Genomic DNA, 20,507 nt, shown 5'->3' on the forward strand with positions numbered 1-20,507 from the left:
AGCGCCGCGCGCGCCAACCCCGGCGGCCGCTACCACCTCGAAAACAGGAGGGGGGGGAATCCTAGAGGGGAGGTTTTTTTTCTCCCCGCTTCTTCCTTTCACAGCTCTGGGACGGAATACCCAGCCGCCTTCCACGGAGGGAATTTTCTCCGAAGTTCTTGCCCCGAGGTAGCAAAGGCCTCGGGGCGGCTTTTCTCCTCCTCTCTTCAGAACCAGATTTCCCCCCCCCTTGGAAACGGCGTAGCGATGGTTCGGTCCGGCGCGCAGAGAGCTCCGCCCCCTCTTCCTTCCCGCCCCTTTTGATCCGAACGGCGCTTTGGCGGGAAAAGTTTGCAAGCCCGGACGGGCCTCTGCAACACAATGTTGTAGCGCTGGGCGCTTTTCTTTGCGGGATCCCGGCCCCGCTCGCTCGCTTCTCTCGGCTGAAGCTGCTTCCCGACCAGGGATCCGTTGCTCGTTCCGTATTGAGCAATTTTGCCAGTTTATTTTTTGTTTCCTAAGGCTTTTGGGGGAGGGAATATTCCTGCAGGCTTTGGAATTTTTGCCACCTTGCTAATATTTCGTGCTTGCAAGAAACCAGGGCTGTCTAAAGGCAGGCAGAACAATTGCATGCTGGACCCCGAAAGGGTGGTCGCATGCCGAGATGCTAGAGTAGCCATCAGGCGGATAGGGTGCTGCAGCAGCAGGGATAAGAACAGGCTTCTTGGTAATGGACAATATTAATAATAATAATAGCATTTAAAAACAGCATGGGCAGGAATTCTGAAAGTCCTTGCCATTTTTAGTTAGGAACAGAAATCTGACATTTGCTCTTGGATGAGAAGGGAAACGTCTTCAAAGAAAATCCAGAAAGTCCAGTTGCCTCTTGAAAAAGCACCTTTGGGACATGCTTACTTGAATGTTGGTCTGAAGGTGACCTTGGAGTTAATCTATGCTGGTTGCTGATTACTGGCGGAGAGGTGCTGGCGTCTTCTCTTTTGGACTGGTTGATTATCTCTCTTGTATAGTCTACAGAGGTTGTTGATGTCTATGTGTCTATTGATGGCTGATTTGTCAGAGCGCCAGGCTTCTAGAAATTCCCTGGCATTTATGGATGGTCAGATTTTTCCCCAATTGAAATTAGGGTTCAATCTGTCTACATGTGGTGAAATGAAAGGATTTTTGTGGTGCCTTCTGACTGCCAGTACTGGTTACCTCCTGGTACCAGACTGCTGAAGTATTAACCCCACAAAAAAAAGCTGCCTAAGGACTTTATTTAGACAAGCCCAAACATGTTGCAGGAACCCAGAACAGCAGAAAAAGGAAACGGAGCATCTACAGCACGTTCCAACAAAATGGATACCCACAAAACTTTTGTGGGAAGTTATCACCCAGCCCTCTCCCAGAAAAATGAAATATCCTAGGAAATATTGAAAAGGCAGAATATTTCTCTGGATGTGAAAAGAAAGAAACATGTTTTAAAAGACAGAATAGCTGCCTGTAGCTTCCTGCCCACCCCTACTTTGTCAATGGGCCATTAAGATGGCCAGGCTAGCCCACTTTACATAATAAAGACTTCACCAGCAGCTACAGAAAGGCATGATAATATACTCAACTGACCACAAGGCAACTGAGAACTCATCACAGCCTAGAGAGTAGCCCCCTGCATGGCACCATGGGAGTCTGACAACCAGTCAGAATACATTTCTTACACAGGAACAGGAAACAGAGAGATGGGACTGAACAGGTTATAAAAAGCCTAGAAGCCCCTCCCTCAGCCCTTCTCTTCTTCTCCACCAACATTGAAGCATGTGATCACCTTTTCTGTTCAGTGCTCAAGCCATGTGGTCCTGTCCACCATTAAAACCATCTTTCCCAGCAGCCTCCATGTCTCCAGTGTCTTTTTCCCCACTTGGAGCTGAACCCAGAAGGACATTTCTTTCAACACTTTATCAAAACGTCTCTGAAACCAAAAGACCCAGCAACCCCAGATGGAGAAAAAAACAGGACTCATCTACAACACACACTGTAAGGACTGCAGGAGACACACAGGCAGAAGACTGGCAGGAGGCATATCCACGAACACCAACTGGCAGTCAGAAGGCATGACGAAAATTCTTTGATTTCACAGCAGATAGGCAGATTGAACCCTGGTTTCAATTGGGGGAAATGTGACACAATGGTAGACCAGGCCAAGCCCAAAAATGCCAATGGATTTCCAGAAGCCTGGCATCCTAACAAATCAGCCATCAATAGACACACAGATGTTAATAACCATCTATAGACTATGCAAAAGAGACAGCCAGCCAGCCCAAAAGAGAATAAAGCACCTCTCCGCCAGCAATCAGCACTCAGATCAGCATAGATTAACTCCAAGGTCAATTTCAGATCAACAATCAAGTAAGCAATATCTCAATCAAGTAACTGCCAGAGCCATCAGTAAACAGCCCAACCAAAGAATCTCTAGCGAGGCAACCCACCAGCATATATAAACTGACAGCAAACAGCATAATGTCAATGTTTTGATGTTTGATTTTGTAATGATGTTACCTAGTTTGGGTAATGCAAGGAAACAAGGACACTCAAGAGAACACCAAGGACCCCACAGTCCTCCTCCTCCTTCTCATTCCATAATCCCCATTCCCCTCTAGCGCTGATAAGTGTTACCTAGTTGGGTCTGCCAGAAAACCAGCAAGCTCAGAGAGCCCCCAGGAGCCCCCACTATCATTAGTGTGTTATGGTGCCATGATGTGTGACATAAACTACCAGAGCTTAATGATATGAACTTCTGTACCGTGAAAGATTATTGACCCCAGAATATCCCAGCCACCATTCCTCCATTTTCAAAAGAATTTTTTTTTGCAATTTTTATTTCAATATTTACAGTTCTAGAACCTTGATTTAACGTTGGAGAGCTATCGCTCCTCAAACTTTTGTTCTAGCTTAAAAAGAGCCCCGCATTAATTTGCCTCCTTACATCCATTTATTTATTCATTTAAATGTTTCAGCCACGCATATTCCCCTACCAGACGGGCGGCTTGCGAGTTATAAAACAATAAATAAAAACAAATTAAGAAGCCCCTTTTCTTTAATCTCTGAACTACAACCACGCGCATGCGTGCAAAACGCACAAAGGGTAAACATCAAACCGCTCGCCGCTTCCGCCCTTCCGCGTCCAAGTGCGGGCCACGCCTCCCTGCCAAGCTCCTCCCTCCTCCGGGAGGGGTTTTTTTTTCCGCGGATGTCGAGCGGCGCATGCGTCACGCGTGACGTCAGGCGCTTCCAGGCTCGCCATTGGCGGAGAAGCGGCGACGTTCAAATTTGAAAAGGGAGCGGTCGTTGAGGTGGGAGGGGAGGCAGCAGCGCTCGGACGGCGGTGAGGGAACCTGCCTGACGCGCGTCTCCGGGCCATTCCCACGTTGGTTTCTTCGTCCGCGGAGGGGCTCCGAGCCCGCTTCCTCAGGTGAGTTGGTGGCGCGGCGCCCCAGGCGAAGGGGGCTCGCTCGCCGGTCAAGGGGGGCGTCTGAAGACGGCCCTGGACTCTCCCCACCCCCGACCAGGCCCTCTGCCCCCCCCCCCGTGTCCGCCGCCCAGGCCCCGAGGCTGCCTGACCTGCGTTGTTCCCCCTTGGGGAGAGCCGTGGGGATCCTGCTGCTGCTGCTGCTGCGGGGGGGGACAGACTCGGAGGGCCTCATCTAGTCTATTCTTTTTATAATCAAATAAAATTATATACACACACTATATGTGAGTGTGTGTGTGTATGTATCTACAGTGTGTGTGCATATATGTGTTTGTGTGTATATATGTATGTATAGTGTGTATGAATGTGTGTATGTATCTATAGTGTGTGTATATATGTATGTATAGTGCGTGTATGAATATGTGTGTGTGTGTGTTATGTATCTATAGTGTGTGTATATGTGTGTGTGTGGATATATATCTGTTTGTGTATATATATGTATGTATAGTGTGTGTATGTATGAATATGTGTGTGTCTCCGTATCTATAGTGTATGTGTATTTTGTGTGTATATATGTGTTCGTGTATATTTTAGTATTTAGTATTTTTTTTAGTATTTTATTAGGATTTATAGGCCGCCCTTTTCCCTGAGGGGACTCAGGGCGGCTTACAATCATTAGGGAGGGGGTGCAATTCAAAATAAACAATATGTGAGCAAAATAAAATAATAAAAACACAACTTGCATTCAACATTCAACACCCGGGTGGGGCAAATTAAAGACTTATCCCCAGGCCTGTTGGGATAGCCAGGTCTTGAGGGCTGCGCGGAAGGCCTGGACGGTGGTGAGGGTGCGTATATATGTATGTATAGTGTGTGTATGAATATGTGTGTGTGTGTGTATATGTATATATGTATTAATATAATAATTACAGAGTTTATATTGCCGTCTACTCACACCTGGCAACTCAAGGCAGCTTACAAAGATATGGAAACTCCATATAAAAGAAATTAAATAATAAAAAGGGGAAAAAAGAAAACAGTAAGCCTGACCACAACGCACACACACACATGTTAAGCATTGAGTGGGCTCCCTCCTATCCATGACTGTCGTTCAGTGCCGTCCCTGATGGTTCTTGACGAAAGCACCTTGTCTTTTGATGTAGATTGAGAGGATCTGCTCCAAAGACAAATTCCCTGTGAGTCCAATCACACTTGGCCAATAAAGAATTCTATTCTGTTCTATCCCTGCCTCTGGGTTCTAATTCAGCAAGAATGGAGGCTGAGCTCTTGAAAGAAGGGCCCCCTCCTGCCTGACAAAATGGTGCAAATTGTTTCCAAGTACAGGTAGTCCTTGACTTAAAACAGTTTGTTTAGCGACTGTTCAAAATTACCAGGGGCTTATGACCATTTTTCACACTTAACGTTGCAGCCTTCCCCACCGTCACGTGATTTATAAGCAGATTTACATTCCACATTTATGACCGTCACGGGATCCGTTTTGCAACCTGACAAGTCAATTGAAGAAGCCAGATTCTCTTAAGCATGTTAACTAATTTAACAATTGCAATGATTCACTTAATGGTGGCAAGGAAAGTCATAACATGGGGCAAAGCTTGCAACCAAATTCTCACTTAGCAACATTCATATTGGCTCAATTGTGCTTGTAAGTTGAAGCCTACCTGTATAAGCAACAATGAATTGCCTGCACTTTTAAAAAATGGCCACCTCCTGCGAGACAAAGTTATGCAAATTATTTATAAATATCAAAATATTCATAATTTATATATTTATGAACAGTAGGAGTCCTTGCTGCTCCCTGAGCTTGGTTATTTTCTTGCAGGCATTTCATTACCCAAACTAGGTAACCTCATCAGGGGTACATGTATAATTATGAAAAATATGGTTATCTTGAATTAAGAGATTAATTAAGGGAGTATTGTTAGCAATAGCAGTTAGACTTATATGCCACTTCATAGGGCTTTCAGCCCTCTCTAAGCGGTTTACAGAGTCAGCATATATCGCCCCCACAGTCTGGGTCCTCATTTCACCTACCTCGGAAGGATGGAAGGCTGAGTCAGCCTTGAGCCGGTGAGACTTGAACTGCTGAACTGCAGATAGCAGTCAGCTGAAGTGGCCTGCAGTACTGTTGCCAATAATTTTCTTCCTGACCACAGAATATATTCTCCTGCAGAAAAATACCCTTCGGGAGAGAATCTGACTCAAGCTAGAATTATTTTCAATTCTGTGTTTTAAAGAAGTCTAGAGCCTCTGCTGAAAGGCCCTGTCCTGACCGCTGATGGGGAAAGCTTATTAATGCTGCCATTTTTTTGCAAACCTGAAGGGGATGCAGGTTTTTCATTCCTGCTCCTGAGCCCAGTTTCAGAACTGCTGCCAGTGGGGAAGCCTGTGTTCAGAAGTTGTTGCTTTCCAGTGCTGCTACCCTGGACAGACAGAATTATGAATTGCGGGATCTGGAATCCGTCTGCTATCCTGAAGAAACAAAGTTCTCGGATGATGTGCTTTACATGCTTTGCCTTTCAGGATGAGCCTACATGCTTTAAATGGAGAAAATGCGGGTGAGGACATGCCGGCCGGAAACTGTGCGATGCTTTTGACGCCTGCAGAGACCACATGCAAGACTTCTATCCTTCGGTTGTCGCAGAAAGAAAATTTGCCCCCAAAGGGAATAGTGAAGCCTATGAAGGTACACATTGTTGTCTAGCCATTTTACACCAGAAGCAGCAGGGGAAAGGGGCCCTAACGGTTTTGTAGGCGGGAGAAAGAACACCGTATCCCAGAAGATTCAGATGAGTACCACGTTAGAAGAAGCTATTAGCTGGGGTGGGTGGGTGGGTGGATGCAAAAGAGATGCCCAAGTGGGTTTGGACAGTTGGTATCGCAGCATGTTTTTTATTGCTTTATTTATTTGTATCCCACCTTTGTTGTTTTTACAAATAACTTAAGGCAGTGAATATATCCAACATACTTTCCTCTTCTTATTTTCTCCATAACAACAACAACCCTGTGAGGTGAGTTGGGCTGAGAGAGAGTGATTGGCCCAAAATCACTCTGGCTTTCGTGCCTAAAGTGGGTCTTGAACTTGTGGACTCGCGTTTTCAAGCCTAACGCCTTTGCCATGAGACCAACTGACTCTTAACTGTTGTGTTATCTCCGCCACTGACACTGTAGAAGACATAGGGATACAAATAAATATTTATTTATTGCTTAATTTTTACTTTAGCTCTGATTTATTTTAAAGTTTTCTGGTTTGGTTTGGTTTGGTTTTTATTGCTGGCACTTTAACAGAACTAGTTTTTGGCCTGCTGGCTTGGGTGTCTCTGTTAGCAGTGGAATAGCTGAATATTAATATCCTTTTAAATATGTAAAAAAATGCAGTTGTAAGTTTTTTCCCTGCTGTTCTGAAGAGGGTTATTTGCCCCCTTTACAGGTAACTTTCCAAACCCCACTGCGGGATCCTCAAACTCGCAGGATCTTGAGTCCGGATAGAAAGAAAAAGGCTGAAATTCCCCTTGTCACAGAGACTACAGAGAATCTTCTCTTGCCTACGTGCACTGCTGTGTGAGTAACCACTTCTCTAATACACGCTTGGAGAATTTGTAGACCCCAAAAGTGGCAAGGCGGTCTATTTTCCCAAAAGCATGTCATTCTCTTGCAGATTTCACCCTTTGAAACAAGGAAGAGTGTAGAAATTCCCTTGGAAGCCTAGTTGTTTTAAAAGCATATTTAAATATGGTGGCTACTCTTTGCCCTTAGATCTGGAAAGGAAGGATAGTGGCCTTAACTTGGACCTCCTGCGGCCAAACATTTTGATGCTTCTTGCCTTCTCTCTAATGAGCTACATGAAGAGCCTCAACAACCTGCTGAGTTGGCATGAAGACCCTTCTGTTTTTCCACATAGGATTCCTTTAAAATCTTTAGTGAATTGATTCTAGGAACTGGCTATGCAAAGATGGCTTATATTCTGTTTTGAGCTGTTCGTTTTCACTTTCCTAGACCGAATACTCTTTCCGTAGAAATTAGTAAAGTTCTGGAATAATAGTGAGTAAATTTGAGTTACAGCCTGTCTTAGGTATGAACCAGTGGGTGCCATTGGTTTCTCCTTGTAGTCTCCAGAGTCATGTCTAATATAAAGACCCGAGAAAAAAAATGTACTTTTTAGTCTTCCAGAGAAACAGTTCTTAATCTTACATTCCACCCAAAATTTTAATATAGAAATTTAAAGTCTGCTTTTCCTGTGTAGCGCGGGGGGTGGTGGTGTGATATTATGATCCTGTCTTGAAAACTGTGCCAATGCATCAGATTCAGAAATTGGAGCATAATGATTCAATGTGCTACCTATATATTTTGTGTATATCTGTAGGGTCATTCTGCTCTAGAGTCTCCAACCTTAGCCACTTTTAAGATTTGTGGACTTCAGCTCCCAGAATTCCCCCGGCCGCTAGCTGGAAGCTGAAGCCCACAAATCTTAAAGTGGCCAAGGGTGGAGAGCTCTCTGAGGTTGGTGGTTTTCTTGCAGATGTTTCATTCAATATTTATTTCCAAATTATTCCCATGGAGCTGAGATCAGCTGTAGAGTAAAGAGTAAAATCAAAGCCTCCAAGGAAAGGCAAATACTCTGCTTCATAACAGATTCTCAGAAGTGGATAGCATATGTCCTGGTCAATAAAGAATGGAGCCCATGAATGATAGCCTCTTCCCCTTGGTCTTCCTGAGGGCCAGACAGAAGCCTCCTTTCATTCAATGTCGGTATCCTCTAAAACGAAGTAAAGGGAACCCTGTGTATCTTTTTGGCAGGAGTCAACCAACAACGACCACCGAGATTACTTCCGGAAAAGAGAAAGTGCCAACAGAAGGGAAAGTCCTGCTTCCTGATCTGTCAGATGATCTAGCCTTCCCGTCTGCTGTCCATGATGCTGAGCCATTTCAGAGTTCAGGCAGCCCCCTGAATTTCTCTAACGGCCAGAAACTCTCCCTTTGGGAAGATTTTACTGGAGAAGAAAATCAAGTGGGATTTTCCCTTTCAGGCGGTTCGTTGTCCTTTCCTCAAAGCCTTCCTTGGAAGACTCCATCTGAGGAAGCGGGCTGCACAACCACAAATCTTTTCTCCCTCCTGGACTCCTTACTACACGATGAGGACGTCTCCGAGCAAGTTCTAGGTTGCGATCGTGCCCCAAACCTTGTTTCTAACAGAACTCGCAACCCTGAGCCCTTACCAATGTTCTACTTACAAAACCCTCCCTTGCAGCCCATTGAAACACCCGGGAGCTTTGAAAAGCTAAACAGGGACGAAATAAAGAACGTTGAAAAGGGTGACACTGGCGCTCAAACGAGTGAGAACTGGGCTCCCAAAGTCTCTGACTGCATGACCTTTGATTCTGACTTGGACACTTTTGGGTGCGCACCCAACATTCCAGCTCCTGAGAGTCCTGCACCCGGTTTAGAGAAATCCGATGTCCCAAAAGATGAAGCAGACACTCTGCAAACTCAGGAACCGAAAGCACCAGAGGCATTTGAGAGAATGGAATTAATCCCCAGCAGCCTGTAAGTGTTCGGGGACTGCAGCTGGGCAAATCTTCAATTGTTCTGGGCTGCATTATGGGGTTTTTTAAAATTTTGCTCAACGTCCAGTTCTTTTAGCCAGTCCAAAGTTTCGTTTAGCTGCATTATGCTAGATTTTTTCCAGCTTTTAAGCATAAACATGCTTTATCAATATTGCAAACAATGCAAATTATTTCTTTTGAGCTGGAAAGCAAACACATCCACATGAAAAGTTTTAATCTGTTGGAACATTTGGATTCTGATCAGATACAAATTAGAATATGTTTTGTGTGTTTTACTGTGGGAAATAATTAAGCCTCTGCTCCCGCATTCAGTTTTTCAATATCACAAAAGTCCATCAATTGATAGCACCTTCCTAGTGTTGCCTGCTGTCTAATTTTTTTTTTAAAAAAATGGTCAGAGGGCTTATTTGAATGAAATGAAATGAAAAGAAGAAACCCCGTGGCTGGTTCTGAGTTCAGAGTACTTGAAACCATGGTTCTGAGCCTAGAACATTTGGGGCATGCTAGTAATTGACACCGCCAGGTATTTGAAAAAAGCAAATTTCCCCCCCAAACCTTACATAGCGGTACGATATAGAGAAAGCAGGAGAACCACGGAAGTGTTGAATTGCAAATGATTTACTTAAAAAGCACAAAAGATTTGCCAGCCACCTCGAGTGAAGCCGCTACAGAAATGGAATAAAATGAAATATCAAACGAATGTTAACTGTCAGACGTTCTGATATCAACCTTCTGTGTTGCACAGGAAAGAGATTAAAGATTGGATTTTAGCAAACAGCCCGGCTGTGGCTGAAAAGGATGCCGGAAGTGAACCGTCAGAAGAAACCAAGGTAATCGTCCCAAAGGTCCTAGTTGTGTTTATGCCTCTCGGGCCTCCCAGTAAAACTGTTGGTTCCATTTATTCCGAGGCTGCCTGTCAGGTGTTTTTGACAGGTTCTCCACAGTGAAGCGGCGTTTGAGCTTCTGCTGCTGATTTCACAACAATTGGGGGCTGGATTGGCCAAATGAGATTAGCAGGACAAGACTTCTGCTAGGGAAATCTGCCTGCAGTGGAATCACCGACCATTGTGCTGCTATAGCACTGCTCAGCAGAGCGAAAGGGGGATGTTTAGCCCTGTGTCTGATTGGAACAAACTGCTCTGCCTGCTGAACTCGTCGCACCTCTCCCGCCCCACCCCCAAATCTTGTTTACTTAGGAGAAGCCGGAGAGCATCTTATCTGAGGCCTGGGACCAAGGAGACCGGCCTCTGAATGGGCAGCTGCCTGCAGGCGATCTGGTGCCCAGGGCCCTTTGGGGAAGGACAGAACTGGGGAGCGAGAGTGACCAGCTCTTCACAGAAGATGAAGAATTCAGATCCCCCATGGAAGGTAGGTGTGAGCCTTAAGTCAACATTGGAAGGTTCCCATGAGCAAAACTAGGTCAATAGTCACGTGTCCCTGTTTGTTTGTTTTTGCTTGTGCAGTTTCAAAAAAAGTTTGGAACATTATTTATGCAGAGCACAGACAATAGCAACCCGGCTAATAAGCCAAAAGCTTTTGCCCACCGTTTCGAAAAAGAGAAGCAAAATAAGAGCTGCAGCCATAATCCCTGGGCAGTTTCACCAGGCTGAAAGTGGAGTGTGAATGAAGGCGAGGTGAGCCTCCAGGAGAAAGCCAGGCTCGCTCCTTCATTCAGAGAAGCAGCCGTGTTAATCTGTTAATCCACGTTAGTCATGATTTCAGAATCATTCTTGATTGGAAGCTTTGGCAAAGTACTTTCTCTTTGGCTATGTGTGAAATGGATGAAATGACCAGTGGGAAGAAGGGCGGCTATCAAGAGCAGGAAGGCTTGGCTTTTATTGGGTCTCTGAGAGCAGCCATTTATTCTGTAGCGAATGTTTGATCTCTGTCGCATCTGTTTCTCCTCTTAGTTCTCGGAACCCAAATAGACTACCTGGAGCAATTTGGATCGGCCTCGGTAAGTAAGAACACTGCCCTAGGCACAACCACCCTGACACACACACACACACACACACACATACACAAGGTGTGAAGTGGCAGCCTGTGTGGACTTCACAAGTGTGTTTCTCCCAGCTGAAGGAATCTGTCTTGAGGAAGCAGTCGCTGTACCTGAAGTTTGACCCTCTGCTCAGAGACAGCCCTAAGAAGAAAGACCCCCACCCAGATCCCCAAGCGGCTGTTCCGGGAGCTGCATTGCTTCAAAATGGGTAGGGGCTGCCTGCCTTTTCCTTTTAGTGAGGATTTTAGAAGCTGAGCTAGAGATCTCTTTAAATGCAGCATTTTTATTTCAACGTTGCCTTTCTGAAACCTGGAAGGCCAGACTCTCTCCTGTAAGGCACAGGTAGTCTCCGATTATGACCCATAATTGAGCCCCACGTTTATGTTGTTAAGTGAGAAGTTTGTTGTGAACTTTGTCCTATTTTCTGACTTTCCTTGCCGCAGTTAAGTTAGGATTAAGTGAATCTGTTTTTATTGGCTTCACTTACGTCACATAAGCGGATCACATGACCCTCCCAGATACTGTGACCGTCGTAAATACAAGTCCGTTGCCAAGCGGCTGAATTTGGATCAGGTGACCATGGGGATGCTTCAACTGTCATAAGTGTGAAAAAGAGTCGCAAGTCACCTTTTTCAGTGCCAAATGGCCACTAAGTGAGCTGTTGTAAGTCAAGGGTTACCTGTAAATCCAGAGAGCACAGCAGCCAAAATCCACACTACGCCAGCCATTAAGTGGGATTAAATGGGGGCTTCAGCTGTCACCCTCAGCCCTCAGTGGGTTGGTCCACTGGGCCCCTGCAGGGCTCCGCAGCTGCCGTCTGAGGAAGTTGGGGGCCAGGTTCAGCGACCCCAACGAGGAGGATAAGCGGACACGTTAAAACCCCTCCGGCTCGGCTGGCTTCCTCTTCTGAGCCATGCAGCGATGCCAGCTTTATGAAGGAAAGAAGCACTGGTGGGAATACAGGGAAATGACCCCAAGGAATACACCCACTGCTATCCATTGACTCATTTAATGACCCTTGCCAAAAGGACCATGCAATCGTGTCAATCTGGCTCCCTATTGGTCTCCGAACGCACTTCAAGGTGCTAGTCGTTACTTTTAAAGCCCTTCATGGTTTAGGACCTGGCTACCTGAGAGACCGCCTCCTGCCACTTACCTCCCAACGACCAACAAGATCGCACAGGTTGGGCCTCCTCCGGGTGCCGTCAGCCGGACAATGCCGGCTGGCAACTTCCCGAGGGAGAGCCTTCTCTGTAGCTGCGCCGGCCCTGTGGAATGATCTACCTGTAGAGATCCGGACCTTTCCCACTCTCCCGGCCTTCCGAAAAGCCACCAAGACCTGGCTGTTCCGGCAGGCCTGGGGCTGTTGATCAATGTCCAGCCTCACTTAGACTGAATGGATGATGTGCAATTTTAATAATGTACCTTTATTTTTAAATTTTTAAATGTTTTTAATCTGTCTGTAAGCCGCCCAGAGTCCCTAGGGAGTGGGCGGCATACAAATTTTATTAAATTGGAAATCGTGTGAGTGCCCCAATGTACAACCATTATATACTTACAAAATCAACTCCAGGCTACATTATGATTTACCTGTAAGATGCACCATCCTTTTTCGGTTTCTTGCACGCTCTGCGAGGACCTTTTCAGCCCATAGAGCTGAAGGTTTAAGGAGAGAAGTTGATGGAAGTCACAGCTGTCGATTTCAGATGGGTCTCCTTCAAGACGAGCTCTCCTCCTCCCCCTCTCCCCCCCAGCCCATAAAGTCCTGGCAACATAAAGAAAACCTTTGCTTCTTCCGGGTTGGTTTCTTTTCAGCCATTGAACTTCTGAGCCAGGTTGAAGACAGGCAGCTGCTATTACTACTTTACACCGAACAGGTAAGGAGAAACACACCTGATCTAGGCCATTTCTGCCCTTGTTTCTTTCTAAGCAGAACGTCTACAAAACCTGCCTCCACTGAAGCCAAAGCAGCGGAAGAGAAACTGGTGGAGCTGGACTTCCTCATCCTTCCAGATCTGGTAAGCGCCATCCAAAGGTTTTGGGGGGGTTGTTCCCTTTAATGCTTGTGGAACGGAAGGCAACGCGTTGTCAGAGGAAAAGATTCCTCCGGTCCTGGTTCTCCCAGAGGGGCTTTTTTTTCAAGAGGCCCCTGGACTTCCTGGCTTTTCTTGGAAGACGTTTCCCTTCTCCTTCCAAGGAGCTTCTTCCGCTCTGAAGGAGGAACCTCTATCAGGAATTAGGCTTACTTTAGGTCGTCCTCGGCTTATCTCCACAGTTGAGCCCAAAATTTCTGTTGCTAAGCGAGGCGTTTGCTTAACTGAGTTTTGCCCCGGTTTACGACCTATATTGCCACAGTTGTTCAGTGAATCACACTGCACTTATTAAGTTAGCAACACAACTATCAGATTAATCTGGCTTCCCGCTTGGCTTCCCTTGTCAGAAGGTCACCAGAGCGGATCACGTGACCCCGGGACACCGCAACCATCATAAGTACATGCCAGTTGCCAAGCCTCTGGATTTGGATCCCATCATCATGGGGATGCTGCTGCCATGGTCATAAGTGCGGGAAGCGGTTATAAGTCACTTTTTTCAGTTCCGTTGTAACTTTGAATGGTCACTAAATGAACTGCATGTCGAGGGATACCTGTAGGCCCCTGAGTCAGTGAGCTTCCCTTGAGTAAGACTGCGGGCATTCTCATGGATGGGGGGCACCTTCTGCTTCTGCCCACAGGCCAAGGAGCCTGCAGACACCCCCACGGGTCCAGAGCCGCCCCTGTTCTCCTGCGCTCAGCCCTTGGGAGCCGTTGCAGGTGTGCTGAGGTCCAGTGAGAGGGACCTGGAGGAAGCTTTGCAGCAGGTGAAGCTGGAGAGGGATGCTGCTGTCCAGAACCTTACGGCCCAGGTAAGAAGCTCCCGCTTTGCTTTGAACCTCCCTCCATGCTCATTCTGCCAAAAATGAATGTTTCATTTTCTCATCCTTTAGAGCAGGGCTCTCCAAATCTCACAACTTTTAAGATTTCTGGGAGTTGAAGTCCAAAATCTTAAATGTTGCCAAGTTTAGAGAGCCCTGCTTTAGACCAGATCTGGGTATTCCACATCCCCCAGGCTACGTCAACCCCTTGGCTGTCCCCGTCCAGCCTCTGGCAGGGGCCTCAGCGTCCCTGTGGATTGGCCCTCCACAACGGCCAACTCATTGCAGGACAAGACTTACACTCATATCAAAGAAATGGAGGCACAGAATTTATTACAGAAAGGATGCGAAATGAGTGACAACAAAATGTGAACGGGAAAAACTAAAAGAATTTTTATTTATTTTAAATAATTAAATGGAATGGTTCAATTGTCCCACAACGAGTTGTCTTGTGGTGAGTTGGCCGTGGCGAGTTGGCCCACTCCCCTCCCCCACAGCCTCAGTTTCCCAAGTGGGGCCCTTGGGACAATGTCCCCTCTGCTCCGTCCCAGTTCTCTGCAAGCCATTCGGCCTTTGCCTGTAAGGTGTTAATTGCTCTAAATTCTGAGCTCTTCTAGAAGCCTAAAAAGTCCAAGGAACGCCCTTCCACTTGCTCCTTTTGCAAATCCACCCACTTCCACGGCTGCCATTTGATCCCCTCCTTTGTGTCCTGGAGGTTCTTGTTCCCACAGTAGATTTTTTTTATATCGTAGCAGTGTGATCAAGTTTCCCCAGTGGAATTTCCCCTGCAAAGGAGTCCTAGGACAAAAGTTAGGGAGGCCAGATGGAAAACGTTTCTTTCATCCCCTCCCTGAATCCGAAAAGGCCCCTCTTCCTGCTCTGAGGCCTTGCGGGATTGTTGCTCTTTCAGGTCCAGGAAAAGGAAAAGGAGGCTCTGGAGTGGAAGCAGCAGCACGACAAAATCTATGCCGAGAAGAAAGAAATGGAGTAGGTATAAGTGGGGGATCCATTGGCTTCGTGAGGAGGGGGGAGTGCAAGGGAGGCTGGGCAGGAAGCTCGGAATACCTGCAGATGCGAACCACCGTCAAAAGTCCCTTGTTTCACTGCCATGGCGACTTTGAACGGTCACTAAATGAATTTTGTAACTGCCTGTATACGAGGGGGGGGGGGGACTTGAGCAGGGCTGCATAGTTACAGCGTGCAGCCATAAAAGGAGCATTTGCTCTGTCCTTGTGTCCTGAAGAACTCTGGCCTAGTTTTGGGTTGCAATTCCAAATTGGCCTTTCTTTCCACAAACGCCAGCAAAAGACTCAGCCTTGGCTAACAATGGGGAGCCCGGGAGAAGGGCTGCCTTCAGCCACATCCTTTCCCCTTGCTTTCTGTTTTTCCAGAGATGGGTGGATTTATATCCCTCCACTTCACTATTTTTATAAGTAAGGTGGTAAACATACCCAACCCCTCCTTCCTCCTCCTGTTTTCCTCGCCACAACAGCCCTGTGAGGTGGGTTGTGCCGAGAGAGATTGGCCCAAAGTTGTGCGGCTGTCTTTTGTGCCTTAAGGCGGGACTAGAGATCCCAGTCTCCTGGTGATTGGCCCAAGGTCCCCCAGCTGGCTTTGATGGCTAAGGCAGGACTAGAACTCACTGTCCCCACCTGGTTTGTAGCCAGGTGCCTTTCACCCCTGGCTTTACTCTTCCTTCTCTCACCGGTGTGCAGTGGATGACATGTCTAACAGATGAGACAGTCTCATCTCTCCTGCTTTCAGTTTGCAAATTGTTTGTCCTGCGCCGAGGTGGCGCAGTGGTTAAATGCAGCACTGCAGGCTACTTCAGCTGACTGCAGTTCGGCTGTTCAAATCTCACCGGCTCAAGGTTGACTCAGCCTTCCATCCTTCCGAGGTGGGTGAAATGAGGACCCGGATTGTTGTTGGGGGCGATATGCTGACTCTGTAAACCGCTTAGAGAGGGCTGAAAGCCCTATGAAGCGGTAGATAAGCCTAACTGCTATTGCTATTGTCCTGCCCCTCTTTTGTTTTGAGAGGGCAAATAACATTTCCTGCTTTACCTTCTCTTCGTCTCCTCCTCCGCCTCGTTCTACCAGAGGGGCCTGGAAGGTGAAAGGAAGCCCCGTCATCCTCTGATGACGGCGTCTCGAAGGCCCTTGCGGACAGAAAGAGGGACCTATTCAGCAGGGGGGACACTTGGTTAAATATCCCGATGGCGTGTAAAATAATTTTCTTCTTTTATTTTTCAGAAGAGTTGTGGCCGAGTTTGAGGACGTCGTCGGACTGGTGGTGGGTAGGTTCAGATCGTGTGCTGTAAATATCTCATTTCTGGGAAGGAGCAACGTCCCACAGTGGCCTCTTGTCTCAGGCCTTTCGTGCCTGAGACTTGGAGGCATGAAACTGCCTCTTCTGCAGTGGACTAGAAAACGGAAGAGGCGGCTACTTTGTTTTATTTTCATTTTCAATTCATACAGTCACTTATATACTGTGCATAACCGGGGCCATATAACATTGAACAATAACCACAGCCATCCTTGTCAAAAATACTCCCCAAAATACAAGCCCGATATACCACTTCAACCCTCCATACACCCTTTCTCTCACTCCCCTCCAACTTTCCTTTCCTCCCCTCCAACATTTCCCTCTCCTACTTCCCCTCTCCCTCTATCATTCCTTACACTCCCTCCCTTCCACCTCACCCTCCTTCCGATCCTCTCTCCCACCCTCTCTACCCCTCTTTCTTCTTTCCCTCTGCTCCTCCCTTCGGTGTATTTCTACTATATCAATATATTCAGCTTCTTATTTTTACACTAGCATTAAAAATGCAACAGTATACAAGTGCAATCATGTTACTTTAAAATCTGGCACATACTATATTTCCCCCCTCCCGCCCTCCCCCCTATGACCCCAAAGAGGCGGCTACTTTGATGCTACACTTGCCGTGCCACGTCATTATGTTCAGGGCTAAGGAAGGGAACATAATTCAGTGATACTTGGAGGGTTTCAGGTCGGGAGACCCTGGGATCAGAGCCCCCTGCCCAACATTTCTAGATATTAAGGTGTCCCAAAGATGCTTTTTTTTCAAGAGGCAACTGGACTGTTTTTCCTTTGAAGACGTTTCGCGCCTCTTCAGCTCTGACTGGATGATGAGGAACGGAAGGATTTATATTCCTTGCAGACAGCTGGTCCTTTGCATCCTTTGAGAGGGTTGTTGAGGCCACCTGAAGGTTCATCTTTGTCCTCTCTAAAAAGGATGCAAATGACCAGCTGTCTGCAATGAGTATAAATCCTTCCCATCCAGCCAGAGCTGAAGAAGCTTCTTGGATGAGAAGCAAAACTCCTTCAAAGAGAAAACCAGAAAGTCCAGTTGCCTCTTGGGACCTGGATGACTGAGAAGCTCCGGAGGCGTTTAGATTTTAAGATCAATAATCGGATAGTTTAGGGGAATCTCCTTCCTGGCTTTTTTCTTCCATCTCCTAGAACAGCGGCCCCCAACCTTTCTGGCACTAAGGGCCAGTTTTGTGGAAGACTATTTTTCCCATGGACCAGGTTTTGGAAAGGGGGGGGGGGAGGGTTTCATGAGGAGCCTTAGATCCCACACATGCGTGGATAAAGCTTCCCTCGCTCGCCCACTGCTTGCGTGGCCCGGTTTCCAACCGAGGTTGGGGGGCCTCCTGTCCTAGAACCTCCTGCCTGTTTAACGGACTTGTTTTCCCCAGAGGATTGTAAGAGCCAGAAGGAGCTTGCGGAAAAAGAGCTGCAGAAAGCCTTGGAGGCCAAACAGCAGGCGGTCTCCGACCTGGAGGCCTTGGAAAAGTCCTTCTCCGAATTCTTCAACCGCTTCACTAAACAGAAGGAGGCCATCGAAGGGTTTCAGAAGGTGAGCCTTTGGTTTGGTTCTTTTCCCCCCGGCTGCTGCTCTGTCCCGAGCTGCTTTTGACTGCCTGGAACTTGTAGTTCCCCATGAGAAGCGCTTTGGCTTTGAAGGATTGAAGCTTTTGGGTGTCCTTTTCATGAATGGGGATTGTTGCAATCAGCCACACAGCTGCCCACCTTGTTAATGCAACATAGATAACTACAGTTGTGCCAAATACCCATCTGCAAACATTTGGAGATCATTGTATTTTTGAAGGTGCGTAAATAGGCCCTAAAACACTTTGCTGTCTTCCTTTACTAATGCTGTTAATGGCTCTTTGTTTTTGGTAGGAAGGTACCATTTCTGCTTTTTTTTAAAAAAACAAATGCTTTCTGTACAGAGGGAATCAGTATTGTCTCCTGCTTAACTCCACTAATATGTCAGAAGAGAAGGGTGTCACTAAATGGACATTTATATTAAAGAAGTTCCAGTTTCTATCCCTGATCAGAACAGTTTTGCCTGAAGAAAGTTTTTGCCTCAAAAACAGACACAACGCTGCCTTAAATATCCAGCTAAGAATGTTTTAAGAATCTTCCTTCCCAGGAGTTCAGCGATGCTGCTGAAGGGAACTAGGACCGGCATTTGAAATCCAAGTGCTTGAGGCCTCAGATGGGTCTTTTGTACCTTTTTGTCCAGAGGAACAACTGTACAATTATTCCAATTCAGAGAAAGAGGATGGTTTTGTGTGAGGGCCAAGCAGTGGCTTTGTGTTGTAGAAGACAGTTGGGGAAGGTGGCTGGGGAAATCCAAAGGACTCGCATCTTGTCCTCTAGAATGAAGAGACGCTGAAGAAATGTGTGGTGGATTACCTCGAAAGGATTAAGAAGGAAGAGCAGAGGTACCAGGCCCTGAAGGCCCACGCGGAAGAGAAGTTGGATCAGTGAGTTGGGCGCCTGGGACCTTCCGAGATGGGGAGGGGGGGAGGGAACCTTCAATGGGCTCACCTGTGCCACTGTGGTCTTTCCCTTCCCACGCAGAGCAAACGAAGAGATTGCCCAGGTGAGAAGCAAAGCCAAGTCGGAGGTGGCTGCCCTCGAGGCCAGCTTGCGCATAGAACAGATGAGGGTCCAGTCGCTGGAGAGCACCCTTGAGCAGAAGGTCAGTCCAGGCGAGGGTCCCCGCTCTCCCCAGCAAAGGAGGCCAGGGAGGCACTGGGTGGAGGGTTTTTCTCTTTAAGGAAGAAAACAAGCAATGGCAAATTTCTGGCCCGTCTGTCACATTACATAACCATTCTAGCTAACCCTTCATCGATAAGCCTGCAAGTCTGTCCAATTCGCCTGTGGCGCAGAAGAAAAAACTGCCCTCCAAGCTGACATTGGGAAGGAGGGGGGGGGCTATTAAAATTCAAGTTTAACTCTACTTAAAAGTGTGCAGCTCCTTGTACAATTGAGCTGGGCAACTGCATTTTGTTTCTTGTAAGTACCACACACATACCACACATACGTGTACAGAGAGAGAGAGAGAGCTGTTCCTATAAAGGAGAACTCCATTAATATAAATGTTACTTTCTAAACTGTATTTATGCAACATCTACCATACGATATTTTCTTCTTCTTTCTTTAACAGGAAAAAGAAAACAAGGAACTCACAAAAATCTGTGACGAATTGATTTCTAAGATGGAAAAATAGTGCTAAGATCTCTGCTTTCCTCCCGTTCTGTTCTGTTTTCCAATTTTGGGATAGATTATTTATTAAATGTATTTCTACACTTCAGTGTCATTAGTTTGACTAATATTATTTGCTATAAAATAGTTTCTTTTTATCCCCAGTTTCTGTTTCTGAAAAGTAGTTGAAGAGGCCTCTGTGTAATAAAAATAAAAATTTATAAAAAGAAGAAGAGGCCTCCTGTGACTCTTCTGTGAATAGCAGGTTTGGGGTATTTTTGTTTTTAGCCTGCTGTCTTTAAACTACCCAATCTTTGATAGGATGTTTTCTGCATTCTTGAACTCAACTTTATTGCTTCCTTATATGTTTCCGACAGCAAGGAAAATTAGTTTCATTTTGTATGAAAGAAATAAAGAAAATTTATCTTTGATTTAAAATAATGACTGCTTCTGATATTAAACTGCACAGACTAATAAAAATTGTTGTTAACAATTTGTTGTATTAGACAAATCGGTATGCTGAGATTGCAAAATATTCTGTCTCTGGTTGTTGAGCCATCTCTCTCTCTCTCTCTGTCTCTCTCTCTCTCTGTCTCTCTCTCGTTTCTCTCTCTCTCCCTCTCTCTCTCTCTCTCTCCATCTCTTTCTCTCTTTCTCTTTTTCTTTCTGTCTCTCACACTTTCTGTTTCCCTCCCTCTCTCTTGTTCTCTCTCTCTCCCCCATCTGTTTCTTTTTTCTCTTTCTGTCTCTCACATTTTCTGTTTCTCTCCCTCCCTCTCTCTTGTTCTCTCTCTCTCCATTTGTTTCTCTCTTTCTTTCTGTTTCTCTCCCTCCCTCTCTCCTCTTCCTCTCTCTCTCTCTCCTCTTCCTCTCTCTCTCTCTCCTCTTCCTCTCTCTCTCTCTCCTCTTCCTCTCTCTCTCTCTCTCTCTCTCTCTGGCTTTCATATTGAGTTGTATATTTTATAACTAAATGAATAAGCTATGCATTTAATGCAAGTAGAACATTTAACTTATAACTCCTAATTTTTTAAGACCGTGTCAATATTCGTTAGG

The 20,507-nt window shown here is 46.3% G+C and overlaps 1 protein-coding gene across 1 annotated transcript; it reads left to right on the top strand.

Annotated features, from left to right (window-relative positions):
- Positions 1-3,322: 3,322 nt before the first annotated feature.
- LOC116514994 (transforming acidic coiled-coil-containing protein 3-like) lies at positions 3,323-19,679 on the top strand. The gene is made up of 16 exons (XM_032226868.1): positions 3,323-3,442; positions 5,981-6,143; positions 6,888-7,018; positions 8,255-9,001; positions 9,767-9,851; positions 10,218-10,389; positions 10,932-10,978; positions 11,095-11,228; positions 12,954-13,038; positions 13,752-13,922; positions 14,842-14,918; positions 16,184-16,227; positions 17,654-17,814; positions 18,624-18,730; positions 18,828-18,948; positions 19,417-19,679. Exons 2-16 carry the CDS (start codon positions 5,982-5,984, stop codon positions 19,477-19,479), a joined length of 2,307 nt encoding a protein of 768 aa, XP_032082759.1. The 5' UTR covers positions 3,323-3,442; position 5,981; the 3' UTR covers positions 19,480-19,679.
- Positions 19,680-20,507: the final 828 nt, after the last annotated feature.

The sequence above is a fragment of the Thamnophis elegans genome, chromosome 11 (assembly GCF_009769535.1).
Source record: "Thamnophis elegans isolate rThaEle1 chromosome 11, rThaEle1.pri, whole genome shotgun sequence".
NCBI lineage: Eukaryota > Metazoa > Chordata > Lepidosauria > Squamata > Colubridae > Thamnophis > Thamnophis elegans.

Excerpts from the sequence above, each read along its gene's own strand:
- LOC116514994 (XM_032226868.1), top strand. The coding sequence starts at position 5,982 with ATGAGCCTACATGCTTTAAATGGAGAAAATGCGGGTGAGGACATGCCG. Across the intron at positions 7,019-8,254 it reads TTGCCTACGTGCACTGCTGT|GAGTCAACCAACAACGACCA; the intron begins GTGAGTAACCAC and ends TCTTTTTGGCAG. Across the intron at positions 10,979-11,094 it reads AGCAATTTGGATCGGCCTCG|CTGAAGGAATCTGTCTTGAG; the intron begins GTAAGTAAGAAC and ends TGTTTCTCCCAG.